General features: G+C 36.9%; 1 protein-coding gene across 2 annotated transcripts in view; it reads right to left on the bottom strand.

Annotated features, from left to right (window-relative positions):
* TRIM33 (tripartite motif containing 33) overlaps positions 1 to 27,620 on the bottom strand; it is a 120,958-nt gene that overhangs the window by 27,621 nt on the left and 65,717 nt on the right. For both annotated transcript variants that reach the window (XM_036272038.1, XM_036272036.1), the window contains exons 5-7: positions 7,672 to 7,788; positions 3,160 to 3,274; positions 437 to 583 (exon numbers count right to left, since the gene is read on the bottom strand). In XM_036272038.1, coding sequence (XP_036127931.1) covers positions 437 to 583; positions 3,160 to 3,274; positions 7,672 to 7,788 — 379 coding nt within the window. The remainder of the gene's footprint in view (positions 1 to 436; positions 584 to 3,159; positions 3,275 to 7,671; positions 7,789 to 27,620) is intronic.

A 27,620-nucleotide genomic window follows, 5' to 3' on the forward strand; every position in this document is an offset into this window, starting at 1 on the left:
TAAAGAAAAAAAATTCACATTAGTCTTAAAATTAAATATCACTTGAAAAAACATATAAGATAAAGACATAAAAGCTCATGTAGTCCCACAGTGTCAGTCTCAAATGAAACAATATCAGTGTATTAGCAATCAAATGCACATACTTGCATTTCTGCTATTTCTGATGATAAACCGCATTACAATACTAGGTATCTTCAAAACAATACTGTATGATTCCACTTATATGAAATTCTAGAAAAGACAGAAATCAGGCTAATATTTGCTTAGGGCCAGGGGTAGAGGGGAACAAGCAAACTTTTGTGAGTGATGGAGATTTTAAAATCTGTATCTTAATGTGGTGATGAATACATCTGCCAAAATTCAACATCTACACTTTAAACAGGTGCATTTCACTGAACGTATAATAAAGTTAAATTAAAGATACTATGTATCTCACCAGTCGCTTGCTGTACAGTAGGGCTGTGCTGCTTCCACTAGCAATTGCCCAGTTTGTAAAGTTCATAACATGCTTCACCTGCCGGGAAAGGCCTGTGATGTCATTCTGCTGCTGTATTAACTTCATCTGTCTTTCTTTTGTAACATTCTGAAACAGAACAAGAGGTTCACCAAAGAATTCTGTATGAAAAAAAATCAGGCCATAATTTCTACTGAAAATGAATACAATACCTATATTTCTTTTTGTTTAAATGGGTAAGTTAACAAGCTCCTCATTATTCAATAAGCCTATGATCAAAAGAAAAGCCATGCAAAAAAAGTGGGACTAAAACTTACTTCTCTAGAGAAATTAATGTCTCTTGTATCTCTTTTTTCCTTCAAAAGATGAAATGTCTTTGTTAAAGATAGTGTCTTTCTATTAGGCTCATCCAGCGATTTTCAACCGGTGTGCCACATGAATTTTTAAAACAATACCTGATTATTTGGTCAGGGACACTGACCTCCTTTCCCTTAGATTGTTAAATTAAAAAGTAACAACAGTCAACACAACAAAGCCACCTGGTGTGAATGGATCAAAGTTATACCTATTTTTTTTTTTGGTCAGATCAGCAAAAATATATTTTTTGGTGTGCCACAGAATTCTTGTAATTAGTTTACGTGTGCCATGAGAAGAAAAGGGTTGAAAATCGCTGGACTAATACATAATACAGTATCTATGGCATAATGAGTTGATCTTTTGAAATAATGTTATATAATCTTAACTTACTACACTTTTCAAGCCAAAGAAAACTTTCTGTTACCAGTGCCACCTACTGGTATGGCATGAAGCTGATGTTCAAATCTCTTCTCTTAAATACTCAGACAAAATGAGACAGATGAATTCCACAGCTCTAAGAGTAGAATTAGGGAAAGTTTTGATCTGACAAAAGTTAAAAGTTCATCAAGAACAAGTGAGTGAGGGTTGAAGGAAAGAATGATTTGGAGGAAATGCTGCAAAGGAAAAATAAACTGCTTTCCGGGAAGTAAAACTCCCAGAAAGGACAGGTGATGTCCTACGTATTTTGACATTCAGCACACCAAACAATTTATCTACTTCGTCCTTAACACTTTTATACAAAAAAATGACTCAATTTGGTTTATTGGACAACCTTTCCCTAAGGAAACAAGTTACTCATTTTATAATGTAAACAATGAATAACAGTATTTGACTGACAGAAGTTTGGCAATCTCCCTCGAAATCATCCCTCTTGTAAAACTTAGAAAAACTCTATTTTACAAAGTTTTGGAACACATTACACTAGAAAACACCTATTGTTTAAATTATCAGCATATTAGGAATGTGTGGCAGATTATGTATATTTTAGCATTAAGAGGCATCTTTTAATTCCAAGGTTCTTGAAATGGTTTAAAAACATTATTTTAGACCTAGAGTTAAAATGTATTTACAGTGAGTTAAAAATGTTAAAAAAATCATTGCATGCTCAGTGTTCTATTGACATGGTCCTTTTGAAAACAAAAATCTATCAGGGTTAAGTGCAACTGGCTGGGTGTGTAACAGGAGAGAGATTGCTAACATTATGTGTTAGAGTACTTTTAATCTCACAGTATGGCCCTGGCTGGTTTGGCTCAGCGGTTAGAGCGTCGGCCTGCGGTCCAGAGAGACCCAGGTTCGGTTCCCGCTAAGGGCACGTACTTCGGTTGCAGCTTGTCCCCGGCCCTGGTTGGGTTGTGTGGGTGGCAACCACTCAATGTGTCCCTTTCATGTCGATGTCTCTCTCTCCCTGCCTTCCACTCTATCTGAACAAAATATGGAAAAATGTCCTCGGGTGAGGATAAAAATAAAATAAAATTAAATAAATAAATAAATAAATAAAATAATCTCACAATATGGAAAGATGAAATTCAGAAGTAACACTACGCTGACATAGTTTCTTTCATTTGCATGTAATTATATATCTAATATTTCTAAGTGTTCTACAAATGAAACAAAAAAAAATCTATGGAAAATTTGAGGTTACTAGTAATGAAGTTAAGTAACTGAATAGGTACACGGTTAAATTGTTACTATTCAACAGTACAGAAAATATAAACCCATATCACCTAAGCCTACTTAAAAGCACATTTTGAGAACCAATCAACTGTGGTCAATAGAAATGAGTCTTTGATTTAAGACTGGATTCACATCTAGAAATTTACATCTACATATTAATCTCAAGTATGTAAAACAAATACCTAACAAAACAGTAGGTTTAAAGTTTACAAATTTCAAAATGAGCAGCACTTTTTGCAAAACTATGGAATATTTTTAAAATAAAGAGAAAAATGAAAATGACTCAGGCAGACTCCCGATATGCATACATTCATATGTTTTTAAAAGTTATTTTGAGAATATGAAAGATGGGGGGCACAATGGGTCGGTCAGCCTTATCATCATTTACCTCACATTTTAGTAATAATTCTTTCATTCCTATGAAGACAACACTTTGCTAATACAGCTAAAATCAGTGGTATTAAATTGTGGTACAAAGTAACTAACTCGAAAAATGGTCTATTTTTCAACAACATTAAAAAAAAATTTTTTTTTTTTTAGTTTAATTCCATATCCTGCAACCAAACTAAAAGGGCTTTCAATAAACATTAAAAAAAAAAAAAACAAACAAACAAAAAAAAACCAGCTAAAGAGCAACAGAAGCAGTTTTGTTTGATTTTGGCTTTGAACCGTACCTCTAGCTGCTGTAACAGAGATTTTCCTTTCTTATTAATTTCATTGATAAGGGTGAAAATGGCCACTTTTATTTCCTGTTCTACTCGTTTGTTAGTCTCATTTACTTCTTTTATCCTGAATAAGAGAAATGCATCATTAGGTTATCAAATTATCTCTAAATCATCAACTGTTACAGAAATTCATCCAAATGCGCACTTAACCGAGTAATTTAAATTAAACCATTGTCAAAATGTATTACTTATGTTTCAGCAGAACTAACCACTCAATTTGGTCCAAACAGGTTATGTATATGAACAAAGAATTGATTAAATATTCGGTCATTTTAAATTAAAATTCATAGCCCTGGCCTGTTTGGCTCAGCGGTAGAGAGTCAGCCCACAGACCAATGAGTCGCAGGTTCGATTCTACCCAAGGGCACATACCTTGCTTGCAGTTCGTCCCTGGCCCTGGTTGGGGTTGTGCGGGAGGCAACCAGTGGATGTGTTCCTCTCACATCAATGTTTCTCTCTCCCTTTCTCCATTTCCCTCCCACTCCATCTGCAGATAAATAGAAAAATATCCTCAGGTGAGGATTAAAAAAAAATTTCATAAAAGCCAGTTTATTAATCTAGATAGTAATCTCTTTTTAGTTCCTATGACATGAATGTGATATACAAATGACATCAATGACTGCTGGTTAGTATCAAATCTGGCACACTGGTTCTATTTAATCTTAATGCTTTTCAAGAACAATGTGGAAAAAAAACAATGTTGCAGCCAATAATTATCATTTCAAATAATAGGAATTAAGTTTAGAATCATTAATTTTCATTTATATGGGTTCTAATATACCCCTTTCATAGATCTTCACAAAGTGTTTTCTTACTGTATACAGTTAAAGCAGAAAACATTTTCAATCCATTCTTTTAAAATAGCTGTTAGATGTTCTAGAAATAGGTGTAAGCTCCCATTATGGTTAGAAAAGTTTTGGTTACAAACATAAAATAGCTGATACTTTGCTACTTACAAAATAAAAAGGAGGAGCCCTGGATAGCGTGCTTCAGTTGGTTGAAGGTCACTCCCGTGCAACAAAAAGTTGCCAGTTTAATTCCCAACCAGGGTTCAATCCCTGGACAGCAGGCAATCGATGTTTCTCTCTCACATTGATATCTATGTCTCCCCTCCCTTTCCTCTCTCTCTAAAATCAATGAAAACATTTTTTTTTTTTATTTGGGGGGAGAATCCCACCAATATAAAGAAATAATATGTTAAACAACTATAAGAAAAAAGCCTTCAACTTTTATCCACTCTACTTCTTTCTGTACAAACTATAACCTACACTTACAACCTCAAAACTGACCTTCATTAGCCAAATTCATATGTGAGTAACTTTAATATACTTAACCATAATAACATGGTTTTCCCTCTTTGTTTGTATATCAGTGCTTATTTACACGCTTAACTTAAAAATTTTATTCAGTTCTGTCCTTAAAGTCAGTGGAAAAAATTTTTTATTTTTAATCCTCACCTGAGGACATTTTTCCTTTTTTTTTACTCAGATAGAGTTGGGGGGGAGAGAGGAAGAAAGAGAGAAACATCGACGTGAAAGGAACACATATGGAGCGGCCGCCTCCCACACGACCCAAACCAGGGCCAGGGATGAATTGCAACCAAGGTACATGCCCTAGGCCGGAATAGAACCCACAACTCACTGGTCCACGGGCCAACGCTCTAACTGCTGAGCCAAACTGGCCAGGACAGTGAAAATCTTTTTTTTTAAAAAACTGAGACTATTGCCTGGCCAGTTTGGCTCAGTGGCTGGAGTGTCGGCCTGTGAACCAGAGACTCCCAGGTTCGGTTCCCGCAAGGGCATGTACCAAAAAAAAAAAAAGAAAATGAGACTACTGTCTGGCCGTTATGGCTCAGTGGTTAAGCACTGACGCATGCACCAAGAGGTCACCACTTCAATTCCCGGTCAGGACACATGCTCAGGTTGTAGTCCCGATCCCCAGTGGGGGACATGTAGGAGGGGGCCAGTCGATATTCTCTCATCGATATTTCTATCTCTCCCTCTCCCTTCCCCTCTCTCTCTAAAATCAATAAAGAAAAAAAATTTTTTTAATGAAATTATTGATTACTAATGAATGATAAGACATACAGAACTCAAATGATTTTGCCAAAGACTGAAATCATTTTAGCATGCTGAAATCAGTTAGCCATAGTCAGACTCTCATTGGATTTAAGCATGTCTACTACATGTTCGATTGTAAGGAGAAAAAAATAAGAATGTACATTAAAAAAATGGAGATGGGTCATCAAAAAATGTCCCTACAAGGAGAGGTATCATTGCCTGGCTGGTTATCGGCCCACGGACCAAAGAGTTGGGGATTTGATTCCAGTCAAGGGCATGTACCTCTGTTGTGGTTAGGTGCCGGCCGTGGTCGGGGTTGTGCGGAAAGCAACCAATCGATGTGTCTCTCACATTGACATTTCTCTCTCTCTCTGCCCCTCCCACTCTGTCTGAAAATTAATGGAAAAGTATCCTCTGGTGAGAATTTTTTTTTTAAAGTAGAGGTATCATTAATACTATTTTTGTAAAGCTTTCTGAAGATAAAATCATCAATCTCCCCAACTCTTTGCAATCTTATAAAATAAATTTCTTGCCCTGGCCGGTTTAGCTCAGCGGTTAGAGCATTGGCACATGGAATGGAGAGTCCCAGGTTCGGTTCCCGTTAAGGGCATGTGCCTCAGTTGCAATTTGTCCCTGGCCCCGGTTGGGGTTGTGTGGGTAACAACCAGTCAATGTGTCTCTCACACATTGATGTTTCTCTCTCTTCCTCCCTCTCCCTCTCTATCTGAACATAAAAGCAACAATGTTCTCGGGTGAGAATAAAAATATAAAATAAAACAAATTTCTTATTCTACTTCTCTACATAGATTCAGTAACAGATGTACAAAATATAATAGACAAAAAATTAGACTGCCATGTGAATCAACTCACTATCCTTTCTCTGAAAAAGACATCTATCTGTAATTTACGAGAAGACAGTTATCATCTCCAATATCATCCACAACATATCAGCATATCCAAAACACACTGACATATCCATAAGAACTAACCATCCAAGATTAATGTGTGTGTAAATTTACATATTATCTGCAACTTCTTAAGATAAAAATTCGACCACCTTACTGTCCAATATTCTAACATATAATGTACCATTAATTAATTAATTTATTTAATATTTTTGAGTATTTACTAAGTGCCATTTTAATTAATTTTAATAGTCTGAAAGTACCTAAAAGTTCTAGTATTTGTGAATCTGAAGAATAAACATCTATCAACCCTAATCAAAAATCCAATATACAAGTTTTAATTATATCATCTCCAAGTGTTTGTCTTCCTACATTAAAGGCCCTGATTTTCTTAATCTATTCACTCATGAAACTTACTCCCACTTGCCTTATCAATAAATTTGATTTATTTAGAAATGAATCAAAATAGAATTTTTTAATACTGATGGTGTTAATAAAAATAATAGCAACAGTTAAAATTTGAGTGTACTATTTGTCAGAAACTGTGCTATATATTCATCTTATAATACTACTACTAAGAGTACTGTTTTTAATGCTTGCTTTACAGATGAGAAAATAAATTTGGCCATCATTCTTCATATTTTCTCTCCTGTATCTTCCAGTCTCTAGTTAAAATTTTATAATTCAGCCCTGGCCAGGTGGCTTAGTTCATTGAAGCGCTGTATACAAAAAGGTTGCGGGTTTGATTCCTGGTCAGGGCATATACCTAGGTTGTGGGTTTGATCCCTGGTTGGGGCATGTACGGGAGGCAACATATCGATGTTTCTCTCTCTCATCAATGTCTCTCTCTCTCTCCGCCCCCTCTTCCTTTCTCTAAAAATCAATAAAAACATATCCTCAGGTGAGGATTATTATTTTTTAAATGTGTAATTCAACTCCCTATATATTAATTGCATTTTTGACATTTTTTTAAATCCTCACCCAAGGACATTTTTCCACTTTTGTTCAGATAGACTGGGAGGGAGGGAGGGAGGGAGGGAGGAAGAGAGAGAGAGAAACATTGATGTGAAAGGGACACATCGACTGGTTGCCACACACATTACCCCAACTGGGGCAGGGGACAAACTGCAACCAAGGTACGTACTCTTAGCAGGAACCGATCCCGGGTCTCTCTGGACCGCGGGCCAATGCTCTAACCACTGAGCAAACCAGCCAGGGCGCATTTTTCACGTTTTACTAAGGCTTACAAAGATTAGAGTCTTATTAATTATAAAATAGTCAAAGATGTATCTAAAAGAAAATTCAAAATTTTGGTCAATTAAATTTTACTTAATTAACAAATATTATAATCCATACTCAAACTCATACCATTTACCCCCCCAAAATAATATTTTTAATATGCTTAATATTAATATATATTTTTAAATTTTTAAACTGGACCCACTGTATTTAATAATCATTAAAGTGAAATTATGGTTTTAAGGCAACACACTTACCTATTCTGCACCTGAGTAGCTGCAAAATGAACATAATTCTTCTTCTCAAGAAGCTTAGCCAGTAGATTCTCAATTGCTCCTTTCTGGTTTTGAAAAGCTTCTTCCAAAAACTGGTACCTTAAAACCAAAACAAAAACTACATTTGAAACAGGAGATTTATTAAGATTTTGAAACTGCTTCATAGGTAAATCTTGAAACCTTACTTAAATGATCAACATTCTATGCTGGCCACACATACATTATGTCAATAGCAACTTTTAACTACCAATCACTCCCCATCTGACCTGAACCTGAAAAGCCACTGTAAGATAAAAAATATTTACTTAAAAACAGTTCAAGTGCTCTTACATTAGAATTTTGATTCAGAATTACATTTTTTAAAAATCCAAATATTAGCATAAGTTGTACATATTTTATATCATAAAATATAACCACATTATAGAAAATACTTCCAAAAGTAAGAAAATCACCCATATTTCCATCATAAAAATCACTGTTACCACTATAATATATAATCCCCTAGTCTTTAAATGCAAGCGTAATTATAATGTGTGTGCAATTTTGCATCTGATTTTTATAGTCTTTGTCTTGTCTTTACAGTCACTTAAAATAATGTTTCAGTTCTAGATGCTATATATTGTCACACTTTTCCAAAAGGGTTATATCAATTAAAAATGACTAGCACCAGTTTTATTGTAACTGTCAACATGAGTAGTATATGTTAAGCTTTTCTAATATTACAATAGTGAAAATTAAGGCTACAGCTCATTGGTTACTAGGAAGGTAGAATGATTTTCTTTGCTAGTCTTATTTCCTTTGTGTAAATTGTTAATTAAGTCAACAAATATTTGGGGTTTCTTCACTAGGGATACATGGATAAAAAATCCATTATTATTCTTATGCTTATAATAAGTCAGCACAAATATAAAATAATAGCACACTGTGATAACAGCTGTAACAGAAGTATATATAGTCTGCAACAACAACATGGTGCCTTAGCCTTTCTCAAAACCAAGGAAAGGTTCACAGAAGTCACAACAGTATTATCCTATGCTGGATGCAGAGGCATACTGTGAAATTACAAATACTTCAATTTAGCCAAAGAAAATCATGCAAAGTTCAGAATACGGGACAGTAACCAATAAAATCTAGAACCAGACTGTGAAGAGTTGAGTATACGCATGTTAATTTTTGGATTTTATTTTCTCAGTAACAGAACCCTTGAAGAATTCTAACCAAGATGTAATAAACAGGTACATATTTCAAGACAATCATCAAAACAAAAATATAAAACATAGATCTAAAGAAGAGAGAAGGGGAAGACCAGCTAGAACTCTAAAAAGATGGTTCAGATATCACGGTATGGAACTAGTTGATATAGCTAAACAAACAAACTTGAACAATGGACTTTGTCAGAGAGATCAGCACCTTTGGTGATTTGGGAGTTAAAGTAAGGTCCATAGCATAAACTAAGAACTGAAAGCCTAGCTAAGGCTGAGTCAATAAAAGGTCACTGGAACTGAGGAGTTCGAGGTACTAATAACCAAGTTCTAATTGTCTATGTGGATACTGAAATCACTAAAGGGAGGAACTAAGCAGAGCATCTAGATGTTTGGGTCTTCCGTGAAAGTCTTGGTAAAGGTAAATATAGAAGGAAAGGCTATATAGTTAATATAAAGAAAAGTTTGTTCAGTGGTGGGGTTCAAGAGATAAAGGAAAAATGGAAAGCAGTAGAAAGGCAAAGTGTACAGCAATAGGGAACCAGTGTAACAGAGAACATCTGGCAAGTGAAGTTTTCATTTTGTGCAGTAAGAATGTTTTACTGTAGTAAAATATATATTAAAAATTAACCATTTTACGATGTTTTTTTTTGTTTTTGTTTTTTTTGTTCAGGTAGAGTGGGAGGGAGAGAGAGGAACAGAGAGAGAGAGAGAAACATCGACGTGAAGGGACACATCGAGTAGCTGCCACCCGCACAACCGACCAGGGCCGGGGACAAACTGCAACCGAGGTATGTGCCCCTAGCGGGAACCGAACCCGGGTCTCTCAGGACCGCAGGCCGACGCTCTAACCGCTGAACCAAACCGGCCAGGGCCCATTTTACGATTTTTTAAGAATATTTTTAAAGCAAAAAAACCCATTTATAATGTAAAGTCTAGCACATTATAACTTGTATCAGATATTAATTAATCAGCACAAAAGCAGGTGGATACTTTTATTTAAAAGGCTTTAAAAAGAGATTCAGCAGTGGTTAGAGCATCAGCCCATAGACCAACGAGTCCTGAGTTCGATTCCGCCCTGGTTGGGGTCGTGTGGGTGGCAACCAATTGACTGTGGCTCACTCACAATATTTTTCTCTCTCTCTCTCTCTTTCTCCCTCCCTCCCACTCTATCTGAAGATAAATGAGAAAATATCCTCACATGAGGATTAAAAAATAAGAGATTCTAATATTAGGTATGTAACCAAGACACTGTTTCTCCACTGAAGAACATTTGATTTATTCCATTTACCAAAATTTCTCTATGCCCAAAATAAAATTTTACTTTGTTAAATCTGTACAGCACTGGCCGGTGTGGCTCAGCAGTTATCGAGTGTCTGCCCTTGGACCAAAGAGTCTTGGGCACATACCTGGGTTGTGGTTTGATCCCCAGCCATTGGTCAGGGTCATTTGGGAGGTAACCAATTGATGTGTCTCTCTCACATCTGTTTCTCCCCCCCCCCCTTCACTCTAAAAATCAATGGAAAGATAACTTTGGGTGAGGAATAACAGCAACAACAAAAAAGTAGGAATATGAAATTATCATGCTAACACCTTTGACTTAATAAGCTTTACACTGTGAGAAAGAAAGATCTTTTTTAACATTTTTTTTTTTTAATCCTCATCCGAGGACATTTTTTCCATTTTTGTTCAGATAGAGAGGGAGGGAGGGAGGGAGGAAGAGAGAGAGGGAGAGAGGGAGAGAGGGAGGGAGAGAGGGAGAGAGAGAGAGAGAGAGAGAGAGAGAGAGAGAGAGAGAGAGAGAGAGAGAGAAACATCGACGTGAAAGGGACACATCCAGTGGCTGCCTCCTGCACAACCCCAACCGGGGCTGGGGACAAACTGCAACTGAGGTACATGCCCTTAGCAGGAACTGAACCTGAGTCTCTCTGGACCACAGGCCGATGCTCTAACTGCTGAGCCAAACCGGCCAGGGCAGAAAGAAAGATCTTTTGATGCAGTTTGACTATGTGAGCAAAAAGGAAGGCATTTGGTGAAAAGGTCAACATTCTAAAATCATAATTCACAAAAATTTAATGTATAAAATTTATACTTGTACAAATTTATTTCTCTTCTCACATCAAAATCAATGTTTTAGAAGCCTCTATCTAGAAATATCTTTGTTGCATTCATGTGAACAAGTAGCAAGGAATCACATTATGATATACCTAGGTAAAAGGACATGTTGTGTCCTCCCATTACACAGGAATTTACAGTTGAGTTGGATATTAAAAGTGAGTAAGAGCCCTGGTTGACTTGGCTCAGCAATTAAGAGTGTTGGCCCGAGCACCGAAGGATCAAGGGTACGAACCTGGGTTGTAGGTTTGATACCTGGCCCCAGTCAGGGTTGTGCGGGAAGCAACCAATCGATGTGTCTCTCTCACATTCATGTTTCTCTCTCCCCCTCGCCCCCGTTCCTCCCTCCTCTCTTCCACTCTACCTAAAAAAATCAATGGAAAAATATCCTCAGGTGAGAATTAACAACAACAAAAAGAAAAGTGAGTAAGAGTTTTCTAGGTAAATTTGGAAGAAAGGCTAAGAGCTTTCACCGAGAAAAAAAAAAAAATGAATGGATAAAAGCACATAATTCTGAAGCCGTTTGTTATTTTCAAGTCTTAGGAAAAGAAGGCAAAGTTCTGAGACCCGGCAAAATGGGTCTTTAGAACCAGATGCTAAAGACCCATTTTGCTGAAGTTGGATTCAGTTAATAAATAATAGTGAACCATCAAGATATTGACTGAAAAGTGATAATCAAGTATTTCTCTGTTCACTTGAATAAATTTCAATTGTATTATTAGAAGAAAAATACTAAATGGAACTTGAAAAACAAAAAAGCAGTATGAAAGTAGTTCTAGCTACAGACTACTTCTAATTTTCTTAGCAAACAGAATGAACTAACACTGCATTTTCTTTTTTAACTAATCATAATTGAAATACTTCAGAAATAAGGAGAAATAACAACCAGTAAATGGATTAAGCATAAGTTTGATTAATATGTAAATATATGAAAGCAATTTCTTTGATTTTCTTAAATCTTGCATATAAAGCAGTAATTTTAACATAAGCTTTTTAGTCACAATGAGCTATTTTTAGTAGTATTTCAAAGTATCTGGGTAAAAGTTATATAGGCCCATGATTTAGTTGGGACAGGCTAAGTAAGACTTTCTGTGCTTTTGGCTAGAATTATAAAAACTCAGTATAATAAATATACCACTGGTCATTCAGGTTTTGAACAAATCGTCATGCTTATATGTTTTTTCTTACTAGAAAATATATTATTTAATGCAGTTTGCTAAAATGTTGTTGAAAACAAGGTTCTCTCATAAGTAAAAAATGTATGAACAAAAGGATTATTTTTTTAAAAGGTTGCGAATCACTTAGCTAATAACTTCAAACTATAACTTTTGAATGCGCATTAAAAATGTTACTAGCACTCTGGCCAGTTTTGCTCAGTGGTTAGAGCATTGTCCTGCGGTCTAGAGAGACCAGGGTTCGGTTCCCGCTAAGGGCACGTACCTCGATTGTAGTTTGTCCCGGCCCTGGTTGGGTCGTGTGGGTGGCAGACACTTAATGTGTCCCTTTCACGTCGATGTTTCTCTCTCTCTCTCTCTCTCTCTCTCTCTCTCTCTCTCTCTCTCTCCCTCCCTCCCTCCCTCCCTCCCTCCCACTCTATCTGAACATATTATCGAAAAATGTCCTCGGGTGAGGATAAAAAAAAAAATGTTACTAGCACCCTGGCCAGATTGGCTCAGCGGTAGATTGGCTCAGCGATTAGAGCGTTAGCCCGCAGACCCAGAGAGTCCCGGGTTTGGTTTCCACTAAGGGCATGTACCTCAGTTGCAGTTTGTCCCCGGCCCCGATTGGGGTCGTGTGGGTGGCAGCTGCTAGATGTGTCTCTCTCACATCGATGTTTCTCTCTCTCTTCCTCCCTCTCTCCGTCCCGCTCTATCTGAAATGCAAAAAAGTGTCCTCAGGTGTGGATAAAAAAAAAAAGTTGCTAGAGCCCAGCCAGTGTGGCTCAGTGGTTGAGCATCGACCCATGCACCAAGAGGTTGCCAGTTCAATTCCCGGTCAGGGCACATGCCCAGGTTATAGGTCGAATGCCCAGTGTGGGGCATGCAGGAGGCAGCCAATCAATGTTCCCTCTCATCAATGTTTCTCTCTCTCACTTCCTCTCTCTCTAAAATCAATAAAGAAAAAAAAATTTTTTTTTAACGTGTTAGTAGGTCCTAAACTACACAGAGATGCTACTCTACCTGTCAAGTAATTACAGTATTATTGTTAGTGTTAGTGTGTATAACAATTGATAAGATATTACTCTGGCACTTCTAGAAAAATACGTCATCTTAGTTTGTATGCAAACTGAGTATCTAAAATAAAGTAGTAATTCTGACTCAATTTCTTTTAATCCATTTATTCCATTGAAAAACTTAACATTTCAAATATACATCAGGGGTTCAATTCTACTGAAACTTTCATCCACTTTCCAAAAGTATTCATTGCCCAGCTGGTGTGGCTCAGTGGTTAAGCATTGACCCATGGATCAAGAGGTCGCTAGTTCAATTCTCAGTCAGGGCATATGCCTGAGTTGCAGGCTCGATCCCTAGTGGGGAATGTGTAGGAGGCAGCCAATCAATGTGTCTCTCTCACTGATGTTTCTATCTCTCTCCCCCCATCTCTCTAAAAATCAATTAAAATATGTATTTTTTAAAGTATTCATTTATATCCAATTTTGTCAAAACACCCACCCAACTCTATCCTCAAGATTACTTTGAAAAGAATTACAACCATCATATTTTATCTAAAGATTTATCAATCTAGCTCTGGTTGGTCTGGCTCAGCGGTTAGAGCATTGGCCCTCAGACCAGAGAGTTGTGGGTTTGATTCCCGGCCCCGGTTGGGGTCATGCAGGAGGCAACTAATCCATGTGTCTCTCTTACATCAATGTTTCTCTCTCTCTCTCCTTCCCTTCCTACAAATCTTTAAAAAAAAAAAATCAATGGAAAAATATCCTTAAGTGAGGATTAAAAAGATTTATCAATCTATAGCTAGCAATAGCTAGCCTGTTTTGAGACCTTATTGTATTTCTAGGCACTGTGCTAAGTATCTTACATGGTCTCTCATTTAATCTTTAGAAAAACTTAATGATTACTCTTACTAGGTATATTACTATCTTCACAGTACTAGTTGGATGATTTGGACAACTATTCCATGTCTCAGTTCTTCAGATTAATATGAAAAATCTTATTTATCTTATGGGACTGTTCCAAGAATTAAATTGAGCAAAACACACAAAGCACTTGGTAAGCAGAGTACTTTGTTACAAAAAGCAAAACGGGGGCTTAATGCTAGTTATCACTGCTAGTTTTAGCAGTAACTTTTTTTTTTATTTAAATATGTTTTTATTGATTTTTTAGAGAGACAGAAACATTGATGTGAGAAAGAAACATCATTTGGTTGCCTCCTGTACCCCCTCTACTGGGGATCAAGTCCATAACTCAGGCATGTGCTCTGACCAGGAATCGCACTGGGACCTCTCAGTCCATGGGACGAACTTCAATCCACTGAGCCACACCAGTTGGACAATTTTAGCAGTTACTTTAAATGATTTCCATTGTTAGAATATAAAACTTCAATCCTTCAACAACAAAAAGCCTACTATGCACATAAAGAGTATGAGAATTTTAAATGAGGTTTGTTCTTTATTTAAGGATCTATATGAAGCGAAGATGATAACATCCATAACAGTTCAGGAAGAGAGGAGGAGAGTAGGAACTCAAACCAACCGCGATGAGCCCTGTCCGGTTTGGCTCTGCGGTTAGAGCGTCGGCCTGTGGTCCTGAGAGACCCGGGTTCAGTTCCCGCTAAGGGCATGTACCTCGGTTGCAGTTTGTCCCCGGCCCTGGTTGGTTGTGCGGGTGGCAGCCACTCGATGTGTCCCTTTCACATCGATGTTTCTCTCTCTCTCTCTCTCTCTCTGTTCCTCTCTCTCCCTCCCACTCTACCTGAACAAAAAATGGAAAAATTTCCTTGGGTGAGGATAAAAAAAATAAAAACAAAGCAACCGCGATGAGAACCTAAAGGGGTGGAAATTGCAAGAAAGCTTGGGAAAGACATTAGGATTCTCACATAAATAGAACAAAGAACAAAAGCCAACTTGAAATCTCAAAGGGCACACAGTAACATTAGCTGGTATTTCATTTACATAAGACTTCACTAGAGCAGGCTGTTGCTTTCCACTGCTGTCTTAAAATTCACTTATTTTTTCTTCTGTAGCATATAACCTGCCATCCAAAATTAAAGAAAAAATGGGGAAGAGGAAGGAATAACAGTGAAACAATAAGTTTTGGGACACCTATAACAACACATATATATGTATAACTGGCATCTCCAAAGGGGCAGGGATAGGGAACAAAAAAAATATTTGGAAGAAATTATAATTAAGATTTTCCATATTTGATATAAACCATAAGCCAACAGATCTAAGGTCAATATCCTCCAACCACAAAAAAGATTAAGAAAATTACATTAAAGTACATTATTTCCAAACTGCTTAAAGCCAGTAATAAAGAAAAAACTCTTAAAAGTCGCTTTATGGAAAAAGATACATTATGTACAGAGGAATGAAGATAAGAGAACTGAGCAACATCTTTAAAGTACTGAAGGTTGAAAGCCATAGGCTTAGAATTAGTTAGCTAGCAATAATATCTTTCCAATATGACAGCAAAGTTTTAGGGGATAAATGTGTTCACTACTGTGTCACCGTAAGGCAGATATCTAAAAGACCTATGAACTCAATGTAAAGATGTAATAAGAATAAACTGCTCCTCCACCACTTCCAAGGGACTTAAGGAAAGTGGAAGAGAGGAGGGAAGAACCCTTAGAAGTAGCAGCCACAAAAAAAACCCCACATGTGGATTTTTAGACAAAGTGCACATCATCTGGTGGTCAAAGAATAACTCCATTCTGGAAATTTAATGGTCCCAATCTGGTAGTGCTACTATGCACTGGCAAAAGGAAATTCAATTACTTACTGAGGAAAGCAACATAGTTCTGAACAAAAATTTTGCATAAATATATTTTCATGGAAAAAGCAAAGTTTCTACTTTAAAATAGCCATATATAGGTAAACATGGCACCTTGAGCAAAAAAAGGTAACTGAAAAAGAAGAAAAAAACCACAACAGAAGCAAATATCTATGCTTACTATATTTAAAGAATGAAACACAAGCTGGCAAATATTCAGGTAACTATTTTTAAAAGTAGGTAAAAAAATCCAAAGAACCTCTAACTTTTCTTGTCAACTCCCTGTGAATCTATAATTTCATATCTCAAAATGGAAGTGTTTTAAAGGTAGGAGTGTGGCTGGCAGATTTAACAACAATAAAACTTATGCAACAATAGGTTTTAATGGAAATTTCACATGGTTAAAGAGAATATTCATGAACTGATATTGTTCAGAAGTAAATGCTTCTCTGTTTTGTATTTTGAGCTAAAAATATGGGGAAAATACGTAAGGCAAAAGACATAGAGAATGAATTATAGGTGTAAGGAGATCTAACACACACACCTAAGTTCCAGAAGGAGAGACAAGAATGCAACAGGTGTAATATTTGGAGAGATTACTGATTAAAAGACACAATCCAAAGATTGAGAAAATCAAACCAAAAGAGGAACCTTAAAAAGCAGTCAGAAAACAAAGACAGCCAACTTCAAAAAAATAACAAGTAGAAAGTTTGCTGACCTCTTTAGGAGCAAAAAGGCAATATGCTTACATAATCAATGTGCTGACAACAAAAAAACAATTGATAACCTATACATAAAATGCTACACAGTATAAATATATTTCAAAAATGAGAGCAAAATAAAGGTATTTTTAGACAAAACAAAATTCACTAAAACTTGTTAGTAAAGCAAGTATTAACAATTTCAAAGGAATGTAATCATACAAGCCACATTCTCTAACAATGCAAATAGATTAAAAGTCCATTTAAAAAAAAAATGTTTTCCATGTTTCAAGGTTAAAAAAAAAAACCTACAGCTAGCTGGCCCTTGAAAACATGTGTTTGAACTGCACAGTCCACTTATACACAGATTTTTTTCAATAAATATACAGTTGGCCCTCATAACCCTGGGTTTTGCATCTATGGATTTAACCAACAGCAGATTAAAAACAATATTTTTAGCCCAGCCAGTATGACACAGTGGACCGAGCGTCATCCCATGGACTGAGAGGTCCTGGTTCCATTACCAGTCAGGGAACATGCCTAGGTTGCAGGTTCAATCCCCAGCAGGGGGTGTGCAGGAGGCAGTCAATCGATGTTTCTCTCTCTCCATCCTTCTTTCTCTAAAAATAAAAATACTAATTTTTTTTAAAAATCAGTATTTTCATTACTCAGTTGAGACTCCAGGGATGTGGAGGGTTGACTGTACGCATTGTTCTACACCATTTTATGTAAGGTCCTTGAGCATCTGCAGACTTTGGTATCCACAAGGTATCCTGGAACAAAACCCCCGTGGACACCAAGGAATGACTATAGTTAAAGTTTTGGGGTAGTTGAAAGTTATAAACAAATTTTCAATTGTGTGTGTGCTGAGGGGGGAGGGTTGGTGCTCCTAAGCCCAATGTTGTTCAAGAACCAACTGCACTCTTTAACCAATCCATTATTCAAAGAGGAAATTACAGTGGAAATTAGAAAATATTTTGAATTGAACTAGTATTAAAATACTTTACATTAATATCTGATATAATGCTAAGGTAATACTTAAGAGGAAATAACCATTTATTAGAAAAAAGGGATAACATTTAGGAAGCCAAGCATTCATCTCAGGAAGGTAAAAAAGAGAAACATAAATAAACCCAAATAACATAAAAGGAAGGAATTAAGATGAATATAGAAAATAATGTGGAAAAAATATACAACTTAGACATGAACAAGCCAAAAGCTGGTTCTTTGAAAAAACTAATATTAACACATCTGTGAAAAGATTGAGCAAGAAAAATAGAGAAGGCACAAATGGTTAATATCAGGGATTACAAAGAGGTCACCAACACTACATATCTGAAGACATTAGAAAGATATTAATGAAACCCGTAACAAGAAATTTAAAAATTTAGATAAACAAGTTTATAAAAAATCGTAACTTTGCCAACCTGACATAATAAAAAACCTGTACCACAAAAAATCTGAACTTATAGTTAAAAAGTAAATAGACCCAGTCCGGCCACTGTGGCTCAGTGGTTGAGTGTCAACCCATGCACCAAGAAGTTGCCAATTCAATTCCCGGTCAGGGCACATGTCCAGATTGTGGGCCCAATCCTCCGTGGAGGACATACAGGAGGTGGCCAATCAATATTCTCTCTCATCAATGTTTCTATCTCTCGCTCACTCTCCCTTCCTCTTTCTTCAAAAATCAATAATGAAAAAATATTTAAAAATAAATAAATATACTCAAAAAATTCCTATCCAAAATACATATCCTAGAGTAACTCGTGTACATGTATCCCAGGAGATCCGAAGGAATACCTTATTTTTCATATTACTCCAAACTAAAAACAATTCAAATTACTATTAATAAAAGAATGGATAAACTATAGACAAGAGGTTCCTAAACCTTCTTGGATCATGATGTCATTTAGTGTTCCAGCAATTTTTTCCCCCATGAAACTAAAAGAAATACCTAACAGTTCCATTTATCAAGTATTTAGCTTAAAACACACACCCCCCCCAAAAAATCCAGATTTAAAAAAATATTTTGGTTACTCTTTATACCGTATTTTTAGATACCTGTATGTATCTTGTGACTTAAAACTTTTTTTTTTATCCTCACCCAAGGATATTTTTGCACTTATCTTCTGATAGATTGGGATGGAGGAAGAGAGAGAGAAACATCGATGTGAAAGAGGCACACTGAGTGGTTGCCACCCACAAAACCCCAACTGGGGCCAAGGACAAACAGCAACCAAGGTATGTGCCCTTAGCAGGAACCGAACCCGGGACTCTCTGGTTCACAGGCCGATGCTCTAATTGCTGAGCCAAACTGGCCAGGGTGCTTAAAACTTTTTAAAAGTATGCAGTCACGCCCTGGCCAGTTTGGCTCAGCAGTTAGAGCATTGCCCTGTGGTCTGGAGAGACCCAGATTTGGTTCCCACTAAGGGCACGTACCTCTGTTGCAGTTTGTCCCTGGCCCTGGCTGGGTCATGTGGGTGGCAACCACTCGATGTGTCCCTTTCACGTCGAAGTTTCTCTCTCTCTCTCTCTCTCTCTCTCTCTCCCTCCCACTCTATCTGAACAAAATATCAAAAACTGTCCTCAGGTAAGGATAAAAAAAATAAAATAAAATATAAGTATGCAGTCATTAATGACAGACCCTGACCTATGACCCATCTAAGACCACAGACCTTTTACTTAACCCACAGTAAGTTTCCACCACTCACTCCACCCAACTCTAAGTCTATTTTAGATATGGCCACATCCTGCCTGAGGAACAGAGCATACTGTATATCTGGACCCCACTGATGACATCTCTGCCCCAGAACCCCTACTTTAGTCTAACTTTATCAGGCAAGTCAGAGGTAGCTGCCAGCTTTGTCCCGGAGTCTCCACCTTAAGCTTTAAACAGGCCTTAAAAACCTCAGTCCCTCACGGAGATAGGGCCATTAGCTCTATAGATCTCAGCCTCTTTCCTCCCTTGGAAAGTGGATAAACCTTTCTTTGCTCGGTTACTCTTCTCTGTAAATTATTTCACAACCCACAGCTTAAACTGAGAAAGCTATCAGAGCCTACCTAACAATTAATATGCACTGAGTTCTATTTGCCAGGGAGAATTAATGGGTTTGGATACCACAGTAAACAAGACAAAATAGGGTCTTCTTTCTTTCCAAACATTCTAATTAATGAGAAAATAATTTTGTTTTTTTTAATCCTCACCCAAGGATATTTTTCCATTTATCTTCAGACAGAGTGGGGAATGAGGGGGGAGAGAAACACTGATGTGAGAGAAACGCATCAAGGCTGCCTCCCACACAAGCCCGACTAGGGCTGGGGACAAACCACAACTGAGGTTCATGCTCTTGACTGGAATCGAACCCACGACTCTTTGGTCTGCAGGTCAATGCTCTAACCACTGAGCAAACCAGCCAAGTTGAGAAAAGAATTTTAAATAGAGTTATGTAGTAAGAGAGAACATGAATAGCTAAAAATTCTAAACTGGGTACATAGTAAAGAATTCTTGAAGAGTGATGACATTTATACTATGATCTCAAAGACAGGAACTGGCCATGAGGAGATTAGAGGTAAACCATAAGTGACCAGAGGCAGATGTCCATTGCTGCAATATAAAATGACCAACCACCCAGCTGGTGTAGCTCAGTGGACTGAGCATCATCCCATGGACTAAGAGGTCCCAGTTCAATTCCAGGTCAGGACACACGCGTGGGTTATGGGCTCGATCCCCAGTGGGGGGTCATGCAGGAGGTAGTGGGTTGTGGTTTCTCTCTCACATCCATGTTTCTTCTCTCTCTCTCTCCCCTTCCTTCCCTCTCTCAAAAAATCAATAAAACACATTTTAAAAATAGAAGAAAAGACATAGGAGAGAAAATGACCAACCAATGGGGTTTGTACTTTTATCATAATATTACCAATTAACATTTTTACCAACACAGCCTCAACCTGTATGTCCCTTTGCCAATTAGATAACTGATCACTCTGAATACTATGTTTCTTTCTCAAATCTTCTCTCCTCATTTTTTCCTCTCTTTCAAGCTAATTCTTAGTCTTACCCCATTTGTCTCCTTCTAGTCATAATCATTCTGTTGACTCACTGAGCCTATGAGTCCCTCAGACAGTTTGATAGGCCCACAAACTATGATATTAAAATTAACAAGGCTTTTTTCCCCTAGCAAAACCAAAATGAAATAACTCTATTTTGGATATAATCACTGAAGTAAACTACTACTGAACCACATACTCAAATCTCAAGTCTCAGACATACTACAAGAATACAAGAAAGCAAAAACAGTCTTAGTTTTTTATTACTGCATAGTCGTTAGTATGGTGCCTGGTACATGGTGAGCACTCAAATATCTAGTGAACACTGAACAAATGGGCTTAATGAACTGAATAAAGTTCAATAAACAAGCTGCTTTTTCTCTGATGACAAATGTACATTATGAAAACAATATGCTTACATAGGAAACCCGGAGTTGTCGTCATAGCTCTAAATCTAGCTCCCCAAGAGGACTATTAGTAGATATGAATTTATGTCATTTCTAACAGCTATTTAGATGTACTTGAGAAGCTTTTTTAACTTTGGAAGAATTTACAGGAAAAAAAATGAGTTTGGCAAAGGTTCTTCTTAAAGTAGTGGTGCTCAATTTTCATTGAAAAACTATAACCACCTAAGGTGATTTACCAGTATTCTTAAAATACAATAAATAAAATTTGATGCCCAAAATGTAATTTAAGATTCTTATTAACCAGTCTGCAGTAGCACTAAGGCATCAGAATTTTTTCAAAGCTCTCTATGTACTTCTATCCATCTAGGATTGCAAATACCTGCTTTACAGCTTATCTTTCTGGATAATCATCCATCCATCTTTTAATTTAAAAGCCTAATTCCAAGAAAAGCTATTTTTTTAGGAAAATATTTTAGAGAAATGTTCCTTACATTGTTCCACTCACATGACCACCATTACAAACCATCTTACTCTTTAATAAAAATGTCTACTCTTAAACCATATTGATGCTAAAAAATAATCTACAAATACCCTTCTCTAACTATATACACAAAACTGAAGTCAGGGATAAAAAAAATATTGAGGTGGAGCAAAGGAAACTTTCAGTCTCAGCCATGACAGAGTAAGGGGTACCAGACTAGTCCCGCTGTGAAAAACTATAAAAGAAGACAAAAATATATGAGGCAATTGTATTCAGTCATTGGAGAACCTTTGCCAAACTCATTCTTTCAGAGAATTTCTGCAGTTCTTTGGGAGAGTATCACAATCACTCTGCCTCTCTGTCAGTAGACAATATCATGAAAAGTGGCACAGAGAGGTGGAGACCAAGCAGAGTACAAAAGTCTCTTTGAGCTGAGAAAGCAGTAATCAGGGTTTGGGATTAGTTAGCACCTGGAATCCATGGAACAGGGTACTGGAATAGCTGTGCAGGGTGAGGTTGAGGAATGGAGAAGGGAGAAGGGAAGATACAGAATAAGTGAATTCCTCACAAGTTCATGTGCAATGTCTGTGCAATACATGCACAGGATGAGGTCATGCAGCTGCTACAAAGTTGATCATGGAAGGAAAATACTAGAGGTCAAGTAGCTGTGGGAGACAGAATTCCAGCTGAGCCAGTAGGGTGAGGGACTTTCTTCATCTCCCAGGCATCTACCTAAGAAACCAGAAAGGCCACACCATAAAGGAAAAGAACTATAGTTGGCATAAGTTCTACCCTAGGCCTAACCTGTCTAACAAAACCTAAACAAGCTTTCATATGATCTTTCAAGAAACAGAGTTTATAAGTTGAACCCAATTAAGTTAGAGGCTTGGGAAATACCTTGGGTGTTCTACAGACCATCCCTACCTAACAAAGTGTTAAAACAAGCTTTAAAAAAATCAAAGTAATCAATCAACCAGTAATCTAACTGCCTGCTAGAACAATTAAGAATCTGCAAAGAAAGTTAAGAGAATCCAGAGTTTCTACAATGTATTACCCACAAATCTCAATAAAAATTTACTAGGCATTCAAAGAAACAGAAAAGCATGACTCAAACAAAAATACACCCAACAAAAAGTGGTCTAGATGTTCTATTTAGCGAAGATTTTAAATGGACTATATTTTTCCAAAATTTATATGAAAACAGGTTCTTAATAAGTGAAATGATAGAAAATCTCAGCAGAAAAAAGATGGAAACTATAAAAAAAAGAAACAAATGGAAATTCTACAAAAGTACAATAATTGAAATAATTCATTGGATGGGCATGGCAACAAATGGGTGAGGGCTGAAAAAAGGGTTAGTGAAAATGAACACAAATAAAAAGTTACCAAGTCTGAAGAAGAGAGAATAGACTGAAGGGAAATGAACAAAGCCTCGAAGACCTGTGTGATAAAATCAAATAGTCTAATATTTGTCTAATATGTGGGGGAACTTTTTAAAAAGAATAATGTCCACTCAATAAACCACACACAATCTATAGAACGGAATACATACCTAAAAACATCATAGTCAAGTGGTAAAGACCAAAGAAAAAGAGAAAATCTTGAAAGTAGCCAGAAAGCCACCATATAACCATTCAGGGAAGAATATAAATGATATCATTAAAAGTAAAAAGAGGCAGAATACAAAGTGATGACACCTTTTAAATGTTGAAACTAAAAAATAATGTCAATCCAGAATTCTATAACTAGTGCAAACATCCTTGTAAACTGAGGATTTTCCAGTGAACAGAAACTGAAAGTATTCATTCCCAGCAGACCTGCAAACAGGAAATACTTAAAGATATTCTTCAGGATAAAGGAACATGATAAGAGATGGTAACTCATATACAAGAAGAAAAAAGAGAAACAAAAATTATAATAAATGGATAAATATAAAAGACTGGATTTTTGTTTTCCCTTCTTATAATTTTCTTCAAAGAGAACTATTTTTTAAAAAGGCATTGTAAGGTAAGGTTTATGATGTATGTATGAATAACTATATGGCTTTAGTACAAAGGATAAGGATTGATAAATTATTCTTCTGTAAGGTTACTATATTTGTGAAATGAGAAACAGAATAATAATTTAAGTAGACTTTAAATTAAAACTGCATATCATTAACCCTAAGGCAATCAAGAAAAATAAAGAGGTATAACTTAAAAAGCCAAAAGTGGATGTAAAATAAAATACCAAGAAAAGGTTTAACTTAAAATATGGCAGGAAAGAAACAACAGAACAAAGCACAAAAGAGAAAAATATAAAAAACAAAAAGTAAATGGCAAACTTACACCTAACCACATCAATAATTACATTACTTGTAACAGGATTAAAACTCTCCAATTAAAAGAGCAAGAGGGCAGCCCAACCAGAGTGGCTCAGTTGGTTGAGCATCGTCCAGTGTAATGAAAGGTTGCGAGTTTGATTCCCAGTCAGGGCACATATCTAGGTTATGAATTTGATGCCCAATTGGGGGAGCATATAGAAAACAACTCATAGATGTTTCTGTCTCACATCGATGTTTCTTTCTCTTTCTCTAAGTATGCCCTCAGGTGAGGATTTAAAAAAAGAGCAAGGACCTACAATTAAGGGGCCCTCAACTATTTATACAACTCAAAATTGGTTTCTATACATATACATACATATACACACATATAATGATAATTCCTATATTCAGGCAGCTCTATTACCTCTTTTTTCTTATATATAAATTAATAAATACTTGTTAATGAATGAAATGTCTAAATCTGTATCAAATACAGATGTTTCTCAACTTATGATGGGGTTATGTCCCAATAAACCCACTGTAAGTTGAAACTATCTTGTCAAAAATGCATTTAACACACCTAACCTACTGAACATCATAGCTTAGCCTAGCCTACCTTTTTTTTTTTTTTTTTATCCTCACCCGAGGACATTTTTCCATTTTTTGTTCAGGTAGAGTGGGAGGGAGAGAGAGGAAGAGAGAGAGAGAGAGAGAGAGAGAGAGAGAGAGAGAGAGAGAGAGAGAGAGAAACATCGATGTGAAAGGGACACATCGAGTGGCTGCCACCCGCACAACCAACCAGGGCCGGGGACAAACTGCAACCGAGGTACGCGCCCTTAGTGGGAACCGAACCCGGGTCTCTCAGGACAGCAGGCCGACGCTCTAACCGCTGAGCCAAACCGGCCAGGGCAGCCTAGCCTACCTTAAACGTGCTCAGAACACTAACATTAGCTTACAGTTAAGCAAAAGCACCTCAATGCCACTGCTCAGCCTCATGAGAGAGTATCACACTACATATCACTAGCTCAGGAAAATAAAAAACTCTAAGTGCTTTAAGTCAAAAAATGGTAATTCGAACCATCGTAAGTCAGGGACCATCTGTCCTGTTCTAGGTAGGTTCTTGGAACTCTGTGAATAAAATGTGGAGCCAATAAAGTATTCTCATAAGTTTGGATTTGGATATGAAAAAACAGTGGAGTCAAAGATGGTGCCAAGATATCTGACCTATGCAACAGAAAAATAATGCAATGGCCACAAACTAAGATGGGCAAGGCTGCCAGTGAAAAAGGTTTGGTGAAGGTGATCATCAGTTCAATTTTAAATATATTATATTTGATAAAGCAGAAACTCAAGTAGAAATGTTACAGTCTATAGAATAGACAAATGTGAACATACAGAATACTGAGAGAGAAATATTAATTTGGACATCATCAGTATATTAATGGTATTTAAAGCATATGATTGTAACTGTAGATAATGACGTAAGTAAGGCCTGGCACATCCAACATTAGGAGATCCAGAAAGATAAGCAAATGAGATTGAGAAGAAGTAATCAGTGTAGTAGGAGGAAAACAAAAAAATACGATCTCTTGGTAGCCAAGTAAGTAAAATGAATTAAGGGAATAATCAATCATGTCAAATGTTGCTGATATATATGGTATTAAGATGATGATCAAGAAATGCTGCCTAGATTTAGTAAAGCAATCGTAGTGATGACCTTGAGAAGAATAATACTGGTAGAATGCAAGTCAAATGTTTATATATTTAAGAGAAGATGAAACAGGAGAAATTGGAGAGTGATTATAAGCAATACTTTCAAAAAGTTTTGCTGCAGCCCAGCCAGTGTGGCTCAGTGGATGAGCGTCGACTCATGCACCAAGAGGTCGCCAGTTTGATTCCCGGTCAGGGAATATGCCCAGGTGCCACCCAAACCCCAGTGGGGGATATGCAGGAGGCAGCCAAGTGATGTTCTCTCTCACTGATCTCTCTCTCTCTCTCCCCCTTCTCCCTTCCTCTCTAAAATCAATAAAGAAAAACATTTTTTAAAAAGTTTTGCTGCAGCCCTGGCCGGTTTGGCTCAGCGGTTAGAGTGTCGGCCTGCGGTCTGGAGAGATCCGGGTTCGGTTCCCGCTAGGGGCACGTACTTCGGTTGCAGTTTGTCCCCGGCCCTGGTTGGTCATGCGGGTGGCAGCCACTCGATGTGTCCCTTTCACATCGATGTTTCTCTCTCTCTCTCTCTCTCTTCCTCTCTCTCCCTCCCACTCTATCTGTACAAAAAATGGAAAAATGTCCTCGGGTGAGGATTAAAATAAATAAATAAATAAATAAATAAATAAATAAATAAATAAATAAATAAATAAATATAAAAAATAAAAAAGTTTTGCTGCAAAGAGGAACAGGAACAATTAACTATTGGTAGGGAAAGTAGATTAAAAAAATTTTTGTTTTTAAAGACAGGAAAAAATAGCAGAATTTTGAAATACTAATAGGAAAAACTGCTAAAGACTGAAAAACTGACATTAGCAGAAAAGGTCAAACTGCTGAAGCATTGTCCTTGGCTATATAAGATGAGATGGAATCCAAATGTATAAATGGAAAAATTGGCTTTATAGAGAGAATTCAACTAAGATAACAGACAGAAATATAAAAATGTGGATGCAGGTGCCTGGCAGACAAATAGATGTGGTAAAGAGTCTGCTAAAGTTCTCTATTGATTGCTGCAATGTTTTCAATGAAACAGAAAGCAGTATCTGGGAGTAAGGATAGAGGATGAAATGTTGGCATATATGACAGAAAAAGGTGTGAATGCACAGTTTGACTGCCAGGCAACAGTAGAATCTACTTGAGGTAAGTGGACCAGTTGAGAACAAGATCAGTTGGTGTCATTATGTGTTTTGTTCCCCCAAGCAAAGCATGATAGAAGAGAAGTTGGGTTTCATCAGGATTGTGGTTTTGCCAGCAAGTTCAACCAAGTGGGATATGGGAGTCAAGGTTAAATGCTAAATGAGTGAACAGGATTAGCCTTGAAATTAAACTGGAAAAGAGTTACTAAGAACAGAAAGGAATAAGGTAAAGTGAAAGGTATATGATCAATGGATTAAAATTCAAGTCACTATGTGGTGAATAACTGTGGAAGACTGGTACTAAACAGAATGATCTAGAATGACAGATATGATCACAGAAGAGGAATGCTTGAAATTGAATAGAATATTGGAAATGCCATGGTCTAGTAGTGTATGAATATGGTTGCAAGTGGCAATGTAAATGAAACCACCTTAGAAAGGAGATCAAAGAACAGAAGACTAGGGTCAGAAAGATCAAATCTGTGTGCATTAAAAGTACTAGGAATTAAAACAGTAGTATCGTTCCACAGATTACCATTGAGTTAAGAACTAAAATCTTTAAGAGGTGAAGTGAAATGCCCCAAGGGTTTTTATATGACAACACCAACAAGGTATATGAGTAATGACATGTGATTAAAATTTGAAAATGTTTAAGGAGGAAGGAAGAAGAATAGTCTAAAAATAGCAAGTAGAAGGCCTACCTCATACCTCCAGGCCCAATGATACATAGAATATCAAAGAAAAACAAACCACCAGGTAAGAGGGCTGCAGGGGAAGTGATGTCCTAGAGCTCTGTTTCCATTACAGCAAAATATAGAAAGGGATCAAAGGAGAGGTTGAATATATTATGGAGATCCTGCTAACGACAAATCATGAAACACACAGAA

This window comes from Molossus molossus, unplaced genomic scaffold (assembly GCF_014108415.1).
Source record: "Molossus molossus isolate mMolMol1 unplaced genomic scaffold, mMolMol1.p scaffold_m16_p_20, whole genome shotgun sequence".
Lineage (NCBI taxonomy): Eukaryota > Metazoa > Chordata > Mammalia > Chiroptera > Molossidae > Molossus > Molossus molossus.